Source organism: Mauremys reevesii, linkage group 8 (genome assembly GCF_016161935.1).
Source record: "Mauremys reevesii isolate NIE-2019 linkage group 8, ASM1616193v1, whole genome shotgun sequence".
Taxonomy (NCBI): domain Eukaryota; kingdom Metazoa; phylum Chordata; order Testudines; family Geoemydidae; genus Mauremys; species Mauremys reevesii.
The window spans coordinates 48,453,945-48,473,995 of record NC_052630.1 but is presented as its reverse complement, the minus strand read 5'-3'; the positions used below and the strand labels follow the sequence as shown (position 1 = coordinate 48,473,995).

Here is a 20,051-nt window from a genome sequence, read left to right as displayed (position 1 = left end):
TGCAGAGTGTGGGAGGGAGTTAGGGTGCAGGAGGGTGCTCAGGGTGGGGTGTAGGGTCTGGGAGGGAGTTAGGGTGCAGGAGGAGGCTCAGGGCTGGTGCAGGCAGGAATTGCAGAGTACTTACCAGGGGCTGCTCCTGTTTGGTGTAGGGGGTGTGCAGATGGTTCTGCGCAGCGTGGCACCGCCCCCATGGCCGCGATTCTCAGAGCGCCTCCTCCCCTCTTCTCCCTCCCCGCCCCCGGCAGGGCCACCCAGAATGCAGGGGCTTTAGAGGCTGCAGGGCTCTGGGCTAAGGGGGACCCAGGGCCGTGGCCTGCAGCTCTAAAGCCCCTTTCGGAATGCGGCCCTGCAAGCACGGGCCAGAGGACTCAGGAGGAGCAGGGGCAGCCGTGCTTTCCCCTTCAAAGGCAGCCGGAGAGAAGCGGCGCTTTGAAGGGGAAAGTGCTGCTTTTCTCCGGCCGCTGGCTGCACAGCTGCCCCATCTCTTCCTGAGTCCTTCGGCCTGTGCTCGCAGGGCCGCATTCCGAAAGGGGCTTTACAGCTGCATTCCAGGGCCCCATGACCCCCTTAGCCCAGGGACCTAAAGCCCCTAAGTTCCGGGTTGCCCTGCCTGCCAGGAATGGGGGGGGGGGGAGGAGACAACTTCCCTGCTTGCTCCCTCCCTTCCAGAAAGTCCTAAGCGCCACCCAACAGCTGTTGGATGGCGGAGGAAGCGCTGGGAGGGAGGGAGTAGGTAGAGAAGAGGAACTTGTGAAATGCTCCCTTGTAAAGTCAGACAAATGATGTTATAAGGGAGCATTGCACAACTTTAAATGAGTATGTTCCCTAATGGAGCAGTGATGTAACTTCGAAACAACATTAAGCGGGAGGACGATAAGTGAGGAGTTACTGTACACAAGGTAGAAAACTTAACTTACTTTTTTGTATCTAGTATCTGCTTGCAAATTCCACGCAACACTTTATGCATTTTACCTGTCCCTTTCAGATAAACTCTTTATAGTGTAGAAGTGTTTGTGCCTCACCTGATTAAACTGGGATTTTGCAGATTCCTTTAAAGACTCAAAATCTTTATTTTGAAGATGTCTCTGGAAAAAAGGGGAAAAAATAGAGACATTAAACAGTTATAACTGCTGTAAGTCAAGTCAGAAACTGAATCCAGTGGCTGAGCTCACTTTCATGCCTGAAGCCCTTGATTTCAGAATTATTTTTTGGGGAGACATGATCACCATTACATTTTTGTTTTTTTAAATACACACCACAGCACCACCTAATGGGATGCCACAGACTTGCACCTTTCACTGCCAAACTAACAATAACTAGTGAGAAACTGTGGCTGGAGAGCTCCGGAAAGCCTGTGGAGCAAGAGTGCAAAGAGATAAATCAGAATCTACCACCCTCTGTACCCAACATAAGTTTATCATGTGATAAACTTATTTGATAGTGCTTTGAGATCTATGGATGAAAAGTGCTCTATAGAAGCTTGATATTGTTGTATTTTTGTAAAAGGGGTATCCCTACTACTAATTTGCAAACCCCTTGCACCCTTTCACTTTTCTTGCACAACTGTTGTTCAAGCCCATGTGTTACAAAACAGAGTCAGGTATAATTTGGAGATTCACAGTGCATCAACTGTTAGATACTAATTCCTCCTAAATTATTAGGAGTTGAAAGTCATGCCCATATATAACTCCTGGGGGAATTCTGCACCAAAAAATTAAAAATTCTGTGCACAGTATTTTAAAATTCTGCAAAATTCTGTGTATTTGTCAAAATAACACAATAGAATCACACCAATTTCAATTATTTTTGGTCATTTATTTCAAAATACCTGTCAGCAAGTATGTCTGTAACAACACAGACAACAAAAAAGATTCAGGAAATGTTTTTTGACAAATGATTCCTTACTAGGCATATTAATACAGAACTCTGAGTAATAATTCATTTAAACTACAATACAGAACTGTATATCCCACACCCCTCAGAAGCACTGCAAAGGCTTGGGAGAGTCAGGGGTAATGGAGGAGCTCAGGGAGAGGGAAATATATTGCTGGGTAGGAGCCTGGGTGTAAATTTGGAGGGTTGTTGGGTATGGGTTTTTTTGTGGGGGCGGAGAGGGATTGTTATGGAGCTTCCCCCATGCAGACGCAGACTGACCCCAAGCCTTTCGCATTCAGTCAGGCAAATCTGGCCCTGTCCCCATGTGTTCCTGCATCCCTGTGTGTTCTTGCACCCCCTGTCCACGTGTCCCTCCACCCCCACTCAGACACCCACTCCCCCATCCCCATGTATCTCTGTGCCCCCACTCAGCCACCCTCTGTCCCTATGTAGCTCTGCACCCCCTCCCCCATCACCATGTGGCCCTGCACCTCCCTCCCACATGTGGCCCTGTGCTTCCACTCCCATTCAGCCCCTGCCCCTATCTGTCCTTCCCCATTAGCCCTTATGAGCCTGTCTGACCTCCCCAGCACCCCACACTGTCTGTCTCTCTATAGCCCCTTTCTCCTGACTGGTCTGACAGGTGCTGTGAAGAAGGCAGGCTCTTTCTCCTCCCTAGCTGGCCAGGAGCTGCTGCTGTGTTCTATCGAGACAACGCCCTCTGGTGGACAAAAGGCAGAACTGCAGCAATATTTTGGCAGCTTTTTTTCGAGCAAAAAATTAAAAATATGCGCAGCTCAATTATGCACATGAAGAGTATTCTCCCAGGACTAATATAGTACTGACGTACACTGGACTGTACCTTGACCTTTAAGGAACACCTTACCAAGATATCACCCAAAACGAAGACAAGGAACAACCTGATCAGCAAACTAGTTGAGTCTACCTGCAGAACCAATGAGCAGACACTAAGACACTCTTGGCTTGCTTTTTGCTATTCTACAGCAGGGTGTTGCTCAGCTCTTCTAACACAGGACTAGTAGACACTCAGCTGAATGAAACCATGCATATAACAATAGGTACCATAAGACCGACCAAGCTGGCTTCCAGTCCTTTCCAGCATTGCCTCTTCTGACATCAGACAAGTCACCTTGCAGAATCTGCTCCTTAAAGTGCAAGACATGCCACATCCACCCCTGTTTAAAGAGATGTTGAATCCACTGGGCCACCATCTTCGCTCAAGCCATCCTGTTTGGACAATTCCCTTAAGGAACTTTGCTATCACCGCCAGGTGGCAAGAACAAGCTTCAAACATAGCCAATGCCTATCTCATGACAGATCCAACAGTCCAGCCCCTGTTTTTGACTTTCGATGCCATCTTTGGGTAAAACTCAATTGCTTTAGATGTGCTGCTAATGACTATATGTGGGGCCTTCGTGACTTTGCCTCTGTGGCCCATTAGAAAATGTGGATAATATACCTGCAGGCTGCAACCATTGGCAAGGGCTGCCTGGTTCCCTTAGGGATTTGTACAACGCCCTTTCCATAGCTACTGAATTGTTAAAACACTCCAATTAACTAACTCACTTGACTGTTTATGTAGATGCAATCACAATATATACAAGGCGTGTCAAGCAATTAAAAACATTAATCGCACTGTTAAATGATAATAGAATACCATTTATTTAAATATTTTTGGATATTTTCTACATTTTCAAATATATTGATTTCAGTTACAACACAGAATACAAAGTGTACAGTGCTCACTTTATATTTATTTTTATTACAAATATTTGCACTGTAAAAAACAATAGAAATAGCATTTTTCAATTCACCTCATACAAGTACTGTAGTGCAATCTCTTTATCATGAAAGTTGAACTTACAAACATAGAATTATGTATATAAAAAAACTGCATTCAAAAACAAAACAATGTAAAACTTTAGAGCCTACAAGTCCACTCAGTCCTACTTTTTGTTCAGCCACTCGCTGAGACAAACTAGTTTGTTTACATATGCAAGAAATTTGCTGCCCTCTTCTTGTTTACAATGTCACCTGAAAGTGAGAACAGGCATTCGCATGGCACTGTTGTAGCCAGTGTCACAAGATATTTACATGCCATATGCACTAAAGATTCATATGTCCCTTCATTCTTCAACCACCATTCCAGAGGACATGCATCCATGCTGATGATGGATTCTGCTTGATAACAATCCAAAGCAGTGTGGACAGACGCATGTTCACTTACATCATCTGAGTCAGATGCCACCTGCAGAGGATTGATTTTCTTTTTTGGTGGTTCGGGTTCTGTAGTTTCTGCATTGGAATGTTGCTCTTTTAAGACTTTTGAAAGCATGATTTTGGAAGGCACTTCAGATTCTTAAACCTTGGTTCAAGTACTGTAGCTATCATTACAAATCTCACATTGGTACCTTCTTTGCATTTTGTCAAATCTACAGTGAAAGTGTTCTTAAAACAAACAACATGTGGTGAGGTCATCATCCGAAACTGCTTAATATGAAATATATGGCAGAATGTGGGTAAAACAGATCAGGAGACATACAATTCTACCCCAAGGAGTTCAGTCACTAAGTAATTAACGCATTATTTTTTTAACAAGCATCATCAGCATGGAAGCATGTCCTCTGGAATGGTGGCATGGAAGCATGAAGAGGCATACAAATGTTTAGCATATCTGGCACATAAATACCTTGCAATGCCGGCTACAAAAGTGTCATTTCAATGTCTGTTCTCACTTACAGATGACTTTGTAAATAAGAAGCAGGCAGCAGTATCTCCTGTAAATGTAAACTAACTTGTTTGTCTTCACAATTGACTGAACAAGGAGAAGGACTGAGTGGACTTCTAGGCTCTAAAGTTTTACATTGTTTTGTTTTTGAGTTCAGTTACGTAACAAACAAAAAATCTGTATTTGTAAGTTGCACCTTCATGATAAAAAGATCGCACTACAGTATTTGTATGAGGTGAATTGAAAAATACTATTTCTTTTGTTTATCATTTTTTAACAGTGCAAATATCTGTAATAAAAAATAATATAAAGTGAGCACTGTACACTTTGTAATCTGTGTTGCAATTGAAATCAATATATTAAAGAATGTAGAAAAACATCCAAAAATATTTAATAAATTTCAATTGGTATTCTATTGTTTAACAGTGCGATTAAAACTGTGATTAATTGCAATTAATTTTTTTATACAGAAATATATAAATAAAATGGAAAGTAACAATTACTTCTAGATTTACAGTCAAGCTTGGATCTGATCTTTGACCGTACTGTTATGAGGATCCATATTAATGATCTCCACCCAGGTAACAAACGCCCACATGGGAGGGAGCCGTTATCTGTGTGTCTGTCTCACCAGTCCAGGAAGGAGTGATGGCTTGCCCAAGTCTATTTCAGACCCTTGCCTCTGGGCACAATTTATTATTCAAGCCCAAAACAAAAACTGCTCCTCTAACCAAAGCAGGCTACAGTCCCCAGAGGCTTTTCCCCTTGGCCTCTCTCAGCTCCAGATGCTCTTCACACTATTACCTGATGACCTAACACCACAACCTCAGCTGAGAGGCAACTAATCAGTCAAAGGTGGGACTAGGCCAATGTCCCCAGAAAGGGGCCAGTCACACTGTGACAGAGGGATTGTTATTAAGGATAAACTTAAATCAACAGAGCTTATTAATTTCAAAAATTTACTTTCTTTACACTGTGCTTTGCCACTAACAATACAGAACTACACCACTCACCGCTCCCTGAGGAATACAAATGGCTTTGACAGTGCCTTGGGGCTTGTTGACAGCATTCTGCACAAATCCGATTTCCACACTCCTAAACACGTCACTGACATCAATGATCTGAGAGACAGAAAGAGCACATAAAAGAGAAGAGATGTCAGGAACATGCAGTGGGGAACTGTTCCTGTGTCCTCCATTTGCAGCAAGGTCTCCCGGGACAGCAAACCACGCTTCAAGAAACCACAGGGCATTTATAAACAAACAAATGGAGCAGTGGTTTAGAAGTCACAGACTTCAGGAAGAGAAAGTCTAAATATGAGACTCAGTGAGAGACTGGATGGTTTAGGGGATTGCTAATGGAATCCAAAGACTTTCACCTCTAGGTGACCAGTCTGAACGTACCTCTAGTCAGCAGTGGCCAAAGGGTGTCAGCAGATAGTATCAATGAGAGCTCCTATGAGACATGAGTTTGGTGATCTCAGCCCAAGTTCCCCAGAACACATACCCACAATGGGATAACATCAGCTCAGATCAGCCATGATGCAGCCCTTTCAAATCTTCACATAGCAGCAAGTATAAAATGTTGTGCAACATTTTTCAGTACTGCTTCCCCCATTACATTTATGAACAGTTATTTTCTGCACAATAACAATTATTGAAGAAAGAACCAAAATCACAGCTGGTAAGAACCTCAGAGAGACCAAGGAATGAACTGGACTGGGGAGACTGAACTAGCCTATCTCTTGAGTTGGTCCTGCAAGGTCAGGAGCAAGACACATTGTCTGGATTTCTCACCAATCTTGTGGTCTCTATGGATGATTTGAGGACTTCAGTTCCCAGCACGGTCAATCCTTCCTACCCTACAAGGCATGTCCTTGGTGTTAATGTATCCTAGTTAGGATATAAATGAGAAAGATAGGACACCCAAAAGAACAAATTGGTTGGAAGATCCCAAATCCATCTTGCATCACTGCCTTAATATCCCATTAGTATAGCTTCCAGTAACATAAGGAGCCGGCTACAATTGCAGGGCTTTCAGAACCAGTAGATGTTATGGCACCGAGACACTCTCACTTCCATCCACGTGGAGAAGTGGAGTGTAAACAGAGATGATCAGGAAACACTGAAAAGGAGGAGAAAGGATAGATGTTTCCAATGGGAGACAGCGCACCTTCATACCAAAGCGAGTGTCTGGCTTATCAGTCCCATACTCTGCCAATGTCTCAGCATAGCTCATGGAAGGGAAAGGGGTGGTAATAGGGTCTCTCTCATTAGGCCAGGAATACTGGAGCAGGCCCTCAATGAGTCTCTGGATCCCAGCTTGGTCTACAAACGACATCTCAATATCGATCTTAAAGAAATAACAAAAGGATCATTACGCATTAGCTACAGGCACCAGGAAAACTGCATTCTAGTCCCCCCTTATAGCTCTTTTTGGGACCCAAAGGCTTTGTATATAAAGTGATCATAAAGAGGATTAGACGCAATAGACTGCATATACCACAACTGCCTTACACAAAGGGCATGCGGTTAACCTCACATAGTTAGATACATCATCACAGAGAATCCTGCCCATGGTATCAGCAATAATCCCCTGTTCAGAAGCCGAATGACCATTAGTGAATTCAGGGCACAAGTTGAAGACTTGGAATGAGCTGGGCCAACCAGTCTTGTTCAGGAGCCAAGCACACTGCACTGGGAGCTCCTGTGGAAGAGGAGCAGACCAGCCCCGGAGAGCAGCACACATTTCACCACCAAGGTGCCAAAATAACCAAACTAGCTGACACTGGTACCTGTAGTGGTTGAAACCATCCTTCATCCCAGAACTCAGTGAATACCTGCTAGGGCACGTGGAATACATGTCCCCAAACACTAGGCCAAATAATGTTTCCAAGGTGAACAGTGATGAGCAAGTTTCATACCAAATGGATGGACTATACCAGTGGTTCTCAACCAGGGGTTCATGTACCCCTGGGGATACCCAGAGGTCTTCCGGAGGTACCCAACTAATGTAGATCAATGTTTCTCGACCTGGGGCTTGCGGCCCCGTGGACAGTCATGGGTCGGGTTTAGGGAAGTTGCAAATGCTGGGCTAGCATTAGGAGGTGGCAAGCAGGGCAACTGCCCAGGGCCCCATGCCATAGGGGCCTCCAGCAAAACTAAGTTACACACTTCAGCACCAGGCTGCAGGGCTTTGGCTCCAGCCCTGGGTGGCAGGGCTTGGGCTTCAGACAAGGCTCATAAGTGAAAAACAGGCTCAATATCACACTGAAATGTAAGTACAATACTTATATTCCAATCAATTTATTTTATAATTATATGGTAAAAACGAGAAAGCAAGCAATTTTTCAGTAATAGTGTGCTGTGACACTTTTGTATTTTTATGTCTGATTTTGTAAGCAAGTAGTTTTTAAGTGAGGTAAAACTGGGGGTACTCAAGATAAATCAGATTCCTGAAAGGAGTACTGTCCTCTGGAAAGGTTGAGAACCACTGGACTATATCAATAATACTTGCTACTAACAATGCTGTATGAGATCTCCTAAGTGGCCTGAGACCTTGCCAGAGTTAAGCAGCTAAAGAGTCTGTTTGGGAATACGTTACCTGAGTGAATTCCGGCTGCCTATCTGGCTTTGAACCTTCATCTCGATAGCAACGGGCGACCTGAAAGTACCTGCAATTGAAATTAAAGGCACCCTAAATTAAATTGTGGCTACAGAATTGCACCCTCAGCAAGTTCACAGATGAAACTAAGATGGGGGAGAGGTGGATACACTGGAGGGTAGGGATAGGGTCCAGAGTGACCTAGACAAACTGGATGATTGGGCTAAAAGAAATCTGATGAGGTTCAACAAGGACAAGTGCAGAGTTCTGCACTGTCATAAACAGTTAGTTAAGGGTTAAGGTATCTCTAGAAGACCTGGCCCACCTGATGCAAATGGAACAGTTCTTAGATGGTGTTCCTGAAGAAACAGAACGGTACATCCTAAATAAAAAGCCCAAAGATGTAACAGAGGCAGGGGAAATAGGGGGCGAATGGATGGACCTAGCAGAAAAGAAAAAAGCTACCACCCAGGGGAGCGAATCTAACAAGGGACAAACTGACAATAAATCCTACCACCGGGGGCCAATCAAGACCCCAGCTACAATCCAAGGAAAACCTCAAACCACCTACAGTCCCACCTCACCAGTCTCCAGCAACCCACCTCGGCCCAGTGACCCGTCAGCTGGGCGATGTTTTAAATGTAATGAACTGGGACATATAAAGGCCAAATGCCCCAGAAACACCAATCGAGTACAGTTCATTACACCATCACCACACCAAGGATCCTCAGGCCCGGATGTCTCTCAAATACCCCCGAAGCGCAGGGAAACCTTGAGAGTGGGCGGGAAGAAGATGACTGCGTGGAGAGACACCGCGGCGAGCGTGTCAGTTATCCACCAGTCCTTAGTGGACCCGAAATTCATCAACCCAGAGGTCGAAATCACAATTTCTCCATTCATGTCAAAATCTGTAACCTTACCTACAGCTGAATTGCCTGTCCAGTACAAGGGCTGGTCAGGAAAGTGGACTTTTGCTGTCTATGACAATTCTTCCATCCCCATGCTACTGGGGGAAGACTTGGCCAACCATGTGCAGCTGGCCAAGAGGGGGGGAGTGGTCACCCGCAGCCAGGCCAAACAAGCAGGCACTCCCATCCCTGTTCCTGAGCCATCCACCAGGACCCCGTCTGTGTTACCAGAGACCCAGACAGAGGTGGTGGAACCGGATCCCATGCCAACAACTACAGCAGCCATAGTACATCCAGTCCCAGGACCGGAACTGGAAGAGCAACCAGCGGCAGAACCAGCGCCAGCACTGATGCCAGCGCCAGGGGGCGCCAACGGGCCTGAACTGGCAGAAGCAGCAGACAACCCTACCCAAGAGGCTCAGCCGGAGCCTGAAATAACACCTAGTGCACCAGCGGAGAGCGGTCCACAGTCAACGGAAACAACCTCATCACCTACATGGCTTCCAGAGGGATCAAGCCCAAGTCCACAGTCTACGGAGGAACTGGTGTCTCCAACCCAAGGGAACAGTTCCAGACTGAGCAGGAAGCTGATGACAGCCTTAAAAAAGCATGGGCGGCGGCACGGAGCAATCCACCGCCTCTCAGTTCTGCTAACCGATCCTGGTTCGTTGTAGAACAAGGACTTTTATATAAGGAGATTCTTTCTGGTAGACACCAGGAAGACTGGCATCCTCAAAAACGGTTGGTAGTTCCAACTAAGTACCGGGAAAAGCTCTTAAGCTTAGCCCATGATCATCCCAGTGGCCATTCTGGGGTAAACAGAAGCAAGGACAGGTTGGGAAGGTCCTTCGACTGGGAGGGGATGGGCAAGGCCGTTGCCAATTATGTCCGGTCTTGTGAGGTATGCCAAAAGGTAGGAAAACCCCAAGACCAGGTCAAGGGCCCTCTCCAGCCACTTCCCATAATTGAGGTCCCATTTCAGTGAGTAGCTGTGGATATTATGGGTCCTTTCCCAAAGAAGACCCCCAGAGGAAAGCAGTACATACTGACTTTTGTGGACTTTGCTACCAGATGGCCGGAAGCAGTAGCTCTAGGCAACACCAGGGCTAAAACTGTGTGCCAGGCCTTAACTGACATTTTTACCAGGGTAGGTTGGCCCTCCGACATTCTTACAGATTCGGGAACAAATTTCCTGTCAGGGACCATGGAAGACCTGTGGGAAGCTCATGGGGTGCATCACTTGGTTGCCACTCCGTACCACCACCAAACTAATGGCCTGGTGGAGAGGTTTAATGGAACTTTGGGGGCCATGATCCGTAAATTCGTAAATGAACACTCCAATAATTGGGATCTAGTGTTGCAGCAGTTGCTGTTTGCCTACAGGGCTGTACCACATCCCAGTTTAGGATTCTCACCATTCGAGCTTGTGTATGGCCATGAGGGTAAGGGGCCATTACAGTTGGTGAAGCAACAATGGGAGGGGTTTACGCCTTCTCCAGGAACTAACATTCTGGACTTTGTAAGCAACCTACAAAGCACCCTCCGACACTCTTGGGCCCTTGCTAAAGAGAACCTAAAGGATGCTCAAGCAGAGCAAAAGGTCTGGTATGATAAACATACCAGAGAGCGTTCCTTCAAGGTAGGAGACCAGGTCATGGTCTTGAAGGCGCAACAGGCCCATAAGATGGAAGCGTCATGGGAAGGACCATTCACGGTCCAGGAGCGCCTGGGAGCTGTTAACTACCTCATAGCATTTCCTAATTCCTCCTTAAAGCCTAAAGTGTACCATGTTAACTCTCTCAAGCCCTTTTATCCCAGAGAATTGCAGGTCTGTCAGTTTACAGCCCAGGGAGGAGATGACGCTGAGTGGCCTGAAGGTGTCTACTACGAAGGACAAAGAAATGGTGGTGTGGAAGAGGTGACCCTCTCCACAACCCTGGAACGTCTACAGCGGCAACAGATCAAGGAGCTGTGCACTCACTTCGGCCCTTTGTTCTCAGCCAACCCAGGATGGACTGAGCACACGTACCACACCATTGACACAGGTACTGCTCACCCGATTAGAACCCCACCCTACCGGGTGTCACCTCATGCCCAAGTTGCTATTAAACGGGAGATTGAAAACATGCTGGAGATGGGTATCATCCGCCCCTCTACCAGCGCATGGGCATCTCCAGTGGTTCTAGTTCCCAAACCAGATGGGGAAATACGCTTTTGCGTGGACTACTGCAAGCTTAATGCTGTAACTCGCCCCGACAACTACCCAATGCCACGTACCGATGAGCTATTGGAGAAACTGGGACGTGCCCAGTTCATCTCTACACTGGATTTAACCAAGGGGTACTGGCAAGTACCACTAGATGAACCCGCCAAAGAAAGGTCAGCATTCATCACCCACGCAGGGGTGTATGAATTTAATGTACTTCCGTTCGGACTGTGGAATGCACCCACCACCTTCTAAAGGCTAGTAGATGGTCTACTAGCGGGATTGGGAGAATATGCAGTTGCCTACCTCGATGATGTGGCCATTTTTTCTGATTCATGGCCCGAACACCTAGAACATCTGGAAACGGTCTTTGAGCGCATCAGGCAGGCAGGACTAACTGTTAAGGTCAAAAAGTGTCAAATAGGCCAAAACAGAGTGACCTACCTAGGGCACCAGGTGGGTTGAAGAACCATTAACCCCCTACAGGCCAAGGTGGAGGCTATCCAAAAGTGGCCTGTCCCAAGGTCAAAGAAACAGGTCCAATCCTTCTTAGGCTTGGCCGGATATTACAGGCGATTTGTACCACACTACAGCCAAATCGCTGCCCCACTAACTGATCTAATCAGAAAAACACAGATCTAACTGATCTAACCAGAAAAACACAGCCAAATGCAGTTAAGTGGACTGATGAGTGTCAGAAAGCCTTTACCCAGCTTAAGGCGACGCTCATGTCTGACCCTGTGTTAAGGGCCCCGGACTTTGACAAACCCTTCCTAGTGACCACAGATGCATCTGAATGTGGGGTAGGAGCAGTTCTCATGCAGGAAGGATCGGATCACAATTCCATCTTGTCGTGTTTCTCAGCAAGAAACTGTCTGAGAGGGAAAGCCACTGGTCCATCAGTGAAAAAGAATATTACGCCATTGTGTATGCCCTGGAAAAGCTACGCCCATACGTTTGGGGATGGCGGTTCCAGCTACAAACCAACCATGCTGCGCTAAAGTGGCTTCATACTAACAAGGGAAACAACAAGAAACTTCTCCGATGGAGTTTAGCTCTCCAAGATTTTGATTTTGAAATTCACCACATTTCAGGAGCTTTCAACAAGGTTGCTGATGCACTCTCTCGTGAAAATTTCCCAGAATCAAATGGTTAACAACTGTTCTTGAACTGTGAAAAATCTCGTTGGTTACATACTTAGTAGTATCTGTCATAGTGCATGTGTTTTTTAAATATGTTTACTTTAAAGTTCTAGGAGGAAATCACCGCCAGTGTGGGTTCCCCACTGTCTGCGATTTGGGGGGCGTGTCATAAACAGTTAGTTAAGGGTTAAGGTCTCTTTTACCTGTAAAGGGTTAACAAGCAGTACCTGAGGAACACCTGACCAGAGGACCAATCAGGGACAAGATAATTTCAAATCTCTGTGGAGGGAAGTTTTTTTCTGTGTTCTTTGTTTTGAGTTGAGTCTCTCTTGGGAGTTAAGGGAGTCCAGACATCTTAATCAAGTCCTCCCAGGTTTCTGCAGTACTTTTCATCTATTCAGTCTAGTGAGTATTAGAAAGGCGTACTAGTATTATAAGTTTATTTCTACATTTGCAATTGTGTGTTTTGCTGAAGGAATCTCTTTATTTCTATTGCTGTTACTTTGCTTTTACTGAGAAAGAAAGGGGGAGGGGGAATTCTCTCCAGGTTTATAGGTTAGACTCTGTGTATTGTTCCATCCTGGTATTACAGAGATAGTGTACTTTCTTTTTGTTCTTTTAATAAATTCTTTTCTTTTCTTTGGACTTGGTTAATTCCTTCTCGCGTGGAAATTCAGGGGAAGGGGAGGGGGGAAGAGTGAGTTCCTCCTGGGTTTGATTCACGGAGTGGAATCGGTGTGTATCTCTCCGGAGTAGGCTAGGAGAGAGAGGGAGGGGGGAAGTGGGCTGCTTCCCTTTGTGTTGAGATTCAGGGAGATTGAATCTGTGTTCCCCAGGGAGAGTTTTGGTGAGAACAGGCAGTGTGTTATCCACTTTAAACGTAACTGGTGGCAGCAGGACCAGATCTAGACTAGGATTAGTTTAGAGGAGCTCATGCAGGTCCCCATCTTGGAACCCAAAAGCTCCAAGTGGGGGAGAAAACCTATGACATGCACTTAGGATGGAAGAACCCCATTCACTGCTACAGGCAGGGGACCAACTGGCTAAGCGAAGTTTTGCAGAAAAAGACCTGGGGATTACAGTGGACTAGAAGCTGGATATGAGTCAGCAGTGGGCCCCTGTTGCCAAGAAGGAAAACGGCATATTGGGCTGCATTACCAGGAGAATTGGCAGCAGACTGAGGGAAGTGATAATTCCCCTCTATTCGGCACTGGCGAGGCCACATCTGGAGTATTGTGTCCAGCTTTGGTACCCCCACTACAGAAGGGATGTGGACAAATTGGAGAGAGTCCAGTGGAGGGCAACAAAAATTATTAGGGGGCTGGGGCACATTACATGAGGAGAGGCTGAGGGAACTGGGCTTATTTAGTTTGCAGAAAAGAAGAGTGAGGGGGGATTTGATAGCAGCCTTCAACTACCTGAAGGAGGGTTCCAAGGAGGATGGAGCTAGGCTGTTCTCAGTGGTGGCAGATGACAGAACAAGGAGCATTGGTCTCAAGTTGCAGTGGGGGAGGTCTAGGTTGGATATTAGGAAACACTATTTCACTAGGAGGGTGGTGAAGCACTGGAATGGGTTACCTATGGAGATGGCAGAATCTCCATCCTTAGAGGTTTTTAAGGTCTGACTTGACAAACCCTGGCTGGGATGATTTAGTTGGGGTTGGTCCTGCTTTGAGCAGGGGGTTGGACTAGATGACCTCCTGAGGTCTATTCCAACCCTAATTTTCTATGATTCTAAGCTTCATTATGTAGTCCTGCCATGAGTGCACAGGACTGGATTGGATCACCTCTCAAGGTCCCTTCCAGTCCTATGATTTCTCCTGATGATTCATGCTGTAGATACCAACCAGGATGAGCCACCTTCCAGCAGTGACCTCTTGGGGGAGGCCAACATCTCAGTGGCACTCCACCAGTGCCATCTAGGACTCTAGGCAAAAAAAACCAGCCAAACCTCCTCTTCTTCTATGTTATACTGGGCTATGCAAGCACACCAATTGCATGTGAGGAATTCTTATGGGATGGTCCTCCCAACTGTCTGATGCTGCTGGGAAGAGAAGTTCCTCTAGAATGTTTCCCTACCACTCTCTGGCATTTCCTGCTTTTATTTCATGAAGCAGGCATGTTAAAAGGCATTGCACTCATGTGCTGGGACTGTGTCTTTTCCAAGTCTCAGGCCTGGTCTACACTACGCGTTTAAACCAAATTTAGCAGCGTTAAACCGATTTAACCCTGCACCCGTCCACACAATGAGGCCCTTTATATCGATATAAAGGGCTCTTTAAACCGGTTTCTGTACTCCTCCCCGACGAGAGGAGTAGCGCTGAAATCGGTATTGCCATGTCAGATTAGGGTTAGTGTGGCCGCAAATCGACGGTATTGGCCTCCGGGCGGTATCCCACAGTGCACCATTGTGAGCGCTCTGGAAAGCAATCTGAACTCAGATGCACTGGCCAGGTATACAGGAAAACCCCCACGAGCTTTTGAATTTCATTTCCTGTTTGCCCAGCGTGGAGCTCTGATCAGCACGGGTGGCGATGCAGTCCCAAATCCAAAAAGAGCTCCAGCATGGACCATACGGGAGATACTTGATCTGATCGCTGTATCGGGAGACAAATCTGTTGCATCAGAGCTCCGTTACAGAAGACAAAATGACAAAGCATTTGAAAAAATCTCCAGGCTATGATAACCAGAGGCCACAGCAGGGACTCAGCACAGTGCTGCGTGAGAAGCGTAACGGAAAGCCAAAGAATCAAATGGACGCTCATGGAGGGAGGGGGTACTGAGGACTCCAGCTATCCCTCAGTCCCCGCAGTCTCCGAAAAGCATTTGCATTCTTGGCTGGGCTCGAAATGCCTGAAGGGTCAAAAACATTTTCCCGGGTGTTTCAGGGTGTATGTCGTCAATTTACACCCTTCCCACCCCAAAAGAAAAGGGAAAAAAATCGTTTCTCGCCTTTTTTCAATGTCACCCTATGTCTACTGCATACTGCTGGTAGACGGGGTGCTGCAGCGCTAAACAGCGGCATCCTCTCCCCTCCCCTCCCCGGTGGCAGACGGTACGGCACAAAAGGACTGATAGCCGTCCTCGTCGTCATCCTGTGAGTGCTCCTGGCTGGCCTCAGTGAGGTCTGACGAGGGCGCCTGGGTAAAAATAGGTCATTCCCAGCAGATGGTGCAGAACGGCTGGTAACCGTCCTCATCATAGCAACTGGGGGCTGAGCTCCATCAGCCCCACCCAGTCATGTCTAAAGAAAAGATTCTGTACTGCCTGGACTATCATAGCAGCGGAAGGCTGGTCTCCTCTCCCCCGCTACCCTTTAATGTCCTGCCTGGACTATCATAGCAGCTGAAGGCTTCCTCCCCCTCATTTTATCTCACTAAAAAGTCTGTGTTTCTTATTCCTTCATTCTTTATTACTTCATCACACAAATGGGGGGACACTGCCACGGTAGCCCAGGAGGGTTGGGGGAGGAGGGAAGCAACGGGTGCGGTTGTTGCAGGGGCACCCCCTAGAATGGCATGCAGCTCATCATTTCTGCGGGATCTCTGGGGCTCTGACACAGAGCGGCTGCGCTCTCTGGTTCTCTAGTACACTTGCCCCATATTCTAGGCTGGACTGACTCTATTTTTAGACAAAAGATAGGAAGGGAATTCCCATTTTTGCCTATGTGCCCCCGGCCGACCTCAGCGAGGCCAGCCAGGAGCACCCATGATAGCAGCAGACGGTACAGAACGACTGATAACCATCATCTCATCACCAATTTACAATGGCAGACGGTGCAATATGACTGGTAACCGTCTCTGCTATCTTGCAAAGGCAAATGAATGCTGCTGTGCAGCAGTGCAGTACCGCGTCTGTCAGCAGCATCCAGTACACATACGGTGACAGTGACAAAATGCAAAACGGGCTCCATGATTGCCATGCTATGGCGTCTGCCAGGGCAATCCAGGGAAAAAGAGCGCAAAATGATTGTCTACCGTTGCTTTCCCGGAGGAAGGATTGAGTGACGACATTTACCCAGAATCACCTGCGACACTGCTTTTGCATTGGGATCTCAACCCAGAATTCCAATGGGCAGGGGAGACTGCGGGAACTATGGGATAGCTACCCACAGTGCAACGCTCTGGAAATCGACGCTAGCCTCGGTACATGGACGCACACCACCGAATTAATGTGCTTAGTGTGGCTGCGTGCACTCGACTTTATACAATCTGTTTTACAAAACCGGCTTATGTAAAATCGGAATAATCCCGTAGTGTAGACATACCCTCAATCACACACAACAGTCTAGTTTTATCTCAATGGGAGTTGGTTATATTGGTCAATCCCAGGTGAGGGCTGCACCATGCTTTCATTTTCTGCTTTCAAGCATTCCATTCCTTGAAAAGCCTCCTCCCAAGTTTTAGTTCAGAATTAGACTAAAATGGAAAATTTCACACTTGCAAGTATGTGATTTAGCCACACACCTCCCATTCATTTCAATGGGAGTCATGTGGCTAAATCCACTACTTGGCTTTGAGAGTCACAATTTATGCTTTACAATTTCTAAGCTTCTCCCACTTTAGGTCACTTACCTCATCCATTTAAGGCCATTCTACCCACACAAAAAAAGAGCTCTAAGGGCGAGATCCTCAAAGGTTAATTTAGTTGCCTAACTCCAACTGAAATCAGTTTGTGGGGGAATTTTTAACTTCTCCCATGTCAAAGAGAATGGACCCCATAACATTAATGTTTCAGAGAAAAGGCGGCAAAGGAATGCTCACCTGTCCAGACCTCCAATCATCAGGAGCTGCTTAAATTGCTGAGGACTCTGCGGCAGACAGTAAAACTTTCCAGGCTCCCTGGAAGGTACCACAAATTCCTTTGCACCCTGGTACAGAAGAGGGGAGAGAGACTTTTTAATGGGTGTACAACTGCCAACTTGAACCCTGCCATAGGATCTTATTGATGCAAATAGCGTAGTAAGTTTCAAAAGAGAAGTAAACAATTATGAACCTGACCAAAAGCCAGCTGAAGTCAATGGAAGATTTTCCATGGACTCCAAAGAGCTTTTTGTCAGGCTCCCTATGAATAAGAACTGCACCAGTGGTTTTACGCTAATTAGGATCAAATTACAAAAGTTTGTGATAATGGGGCATAAGATCCTCACCAGCTGGATGAAGTTAGGATGAAATCTCCTCCCAGGGTACAGAACTGAAGAATTAGGGGCACTATGCAACAGCAGGGTGTGTGTGTGGGGGATAGGACAGGATGGTCTACCTCTCTGTTTTTTTCCCCTTAGCTATTTTTTCCTGTACCGGGTCCTCTTGTTTTGTGTGTTATGAGTGGATTTAATATGAATGAGGAGTGAAAGGGGTTATGTTCTTTGTTTTCTTTCTTCTTTTTGTTAATAGCTGCAGCATTTTTTCTTTCTTTATCCTCCCCCAGAAAACTAGAAAAGGAGAAATAGGCAAATGCAGCTGCCCATGTAAAAGCTACTCTTGGTGGCTGCCAACGACCAAAAAGCCAGATTAGCCAAATCTTGCTGGAAAGATGAGAACCTGAGGCACACGAAATGGGTTAAAAGTTATAAGCCTCAGGAGATGGTGGCCAGCCAGGGAAGCTCCGATTTAGAGTTTGTGGGTGAACTTCATGTTAGGTTTCTAACCATCAGAGGAGTGAGGTTCTGGAACAGCCTTTCAATAAGAATAGTGGGGGCAAACAATCTAACTATTTTTAAAATGAAGCTTGATAAATTTATGAATGGGATTGATTGTATGACAGCATTGTCTGTGATAGTAAGGGACTGGACTTGATGGTCCAGGAGGTCCTTTCCAGTCCTATATTCCCATGTTACTGTGGGCTAAGATCCTTATGCTGTATTTCACAGTGACCTTTGTTGTATTAGGGGGTTTTGGTCCCATTTTCCAAGGCGCAGGGAAGGATTAATACATTCTATTTCTTTTACCCTATCTGCACCTGTTTTCTTTATAAATCCATCCCATCTGCTTGGCCTCTCTGTTAGAGGCTGACCCTTCCACTGAGACATCTGGCATTAGTAACTATTGGGGAGAGGATACTGGAGAAGAGGGAACATTGATCTCATGTTCTCTCTCCATATCACACACCCACCCCTATTGTTTCAAAATAGCCTGCACCCTGGTAACTAGCTAGAAATCTCTTCCATTAGAACTGCCTAAAGCTTCAGGTCTCTGAACTTTCCTAACAGGTGAATATATTTTGAGGTGACGATGGACTAATCTCAGAGGTGATGTACATGACGGTGTAGGTTTCATTTTAATTTGGTGTAAGTTAGGCAATGGAGGGGGAGGTTGTGGCAGAAACAACAACCAACAGGAGGAGATGAGATAACACAACTGCCCACCCCACGTACCTTACAGCTCCTTATATCCTCCTGTTGCTTGTTCTTCTGCGGCAACCTTGGCTTTCTGTCCTCTCAGCATGTCAGTTACAATGATTTACCCACAGGAAATTCATACACCACCATGCAAATCCCCTCTGACTCTGGCCCAGCATCCAGGCTCTGGGAGGGGAATGTTGGGTGCATCACTATCTTGTCCTCATTTCAGGGAGAATACCCTTCTCTGCATACTGGGGGAGCTGACAAGCCGGGTTTTTTTTGGCTCTTGAAAGGCTGCCTGTCTCTCAAGACAGAGCTAAGTGAAAAGTCCAGCCACTGTTTTCTTAGGTGACCTAACCTCAGATGCAGGAACAGGCTACAAACAGTAGCTGTAAATGGGTGAGCTGAGGTCTTTTGCAAAACTAAGAAAAATTTTATTCTAATCATCACTACTGAAATCTGGGGCCAGCCCTGGTGGCTGGGCACTTAGGACTTTGAACTGTCATGTGTACAATGTGGGTGTGAATCCCAGTTCTGATGTCAGATTCCAAGGGTCACCAGGGACTGGCAGCCACAGTTTGGTTAGCCTCAAAGGGAGGAAATGCCTGGTGTTTTCTACACTGACCCTTCTTATCACTTAAGGAGTTGCATCAGGGGGCTCTGAAAAGATTCCTGTCCTCTGGCAGAAGGCTAGTGACTGGGGTTCAGCTTTGATTGGCAGGTTAACAATGGATTAAAATGGGAGCAGCTGATAACTGGGCTCTGAAAATATAAAGAAACCCCTCAAAGAAAAGAGAAAAATGTTTACAAACCCATTATATTCATTTTCTAATTCAACAGTTATTCCCTCCTATTTCTTTCATGTGATTCACTGACGTGGCTTGCCTAGGCAAGAAGTTAATAGCTGAAATAGTCAATGCAGCATTGGCCCTACTATGGCTACTCAAGAGACGTTAGCATGTTGGTTAAGGATGAGATGTACAAAGGAAAATGAGCATAACAGAACTTCAGGCTGTATTCAGAATTCTCTAGTCACTGTGGTAAATCATTCCCCTGTAAGGGCGTAATCCAAAGCTCACTCATGTCAACAGGAGTCTTTCTAATGCCTTCAATGGGCTTTGGACAGACTATCTTTCCTCCTGCTACAGTCACACTTCTATGTCAGCACGTAAAAAGCAGCTCTGTGTTGAGCCCAATGTGACCAGAGCTAGATCCAGGACCAACAACC

General features: G+C 46.2%; 1 protein-coding gene across 5 annotated transcripts in view; it reads right to left on the bottom strand.

Annotated features, from left to right (window-relative positions):
* The window catches only part of DARS2 (aspartyl-tRNA synthetase 2, mitochondrial), a 41,642-nt gene that overhangs the window by 9,185 nt on the left and 12,406 nt on the right, over positions 1 to 20,051 (bottom strand). For all 5 annotated transcript variants that reach the window (XR_005583731.1, XR_005583732.1, XM_039485088.1 and 2 more), the window contains 5 exons: positions 17,247 to 17,353; positions 8,228 to 8,297; positions 6,797 to 6,976; positions 5,638 to 5,745; positions 1,023 to 1,085 (listed from right to left, as the gene is read on the bottom strand). Coding sequence is in view for 3 of the 5 variants with exons in the window: in XM_039485088.1 (XP_039341022.1) it covers positions 1,023 to 1,085; positions 5,638 to 5,745; positions 6,797 to 6,976; positions 8,228 to 8,297; positions 17,247 to 17,353 (528 nt within the window). In the remaining 2 variants the exon portion in view is untranslated. The remainder of the gene's footprint in view (positions 1 to 1,022; positions 1,086 to 5,637; positions 5,746 to 6,796; positions 6,977 to 8,227; positions 8,298 to 17,246; positions 17,354 to 20,051) is intronic.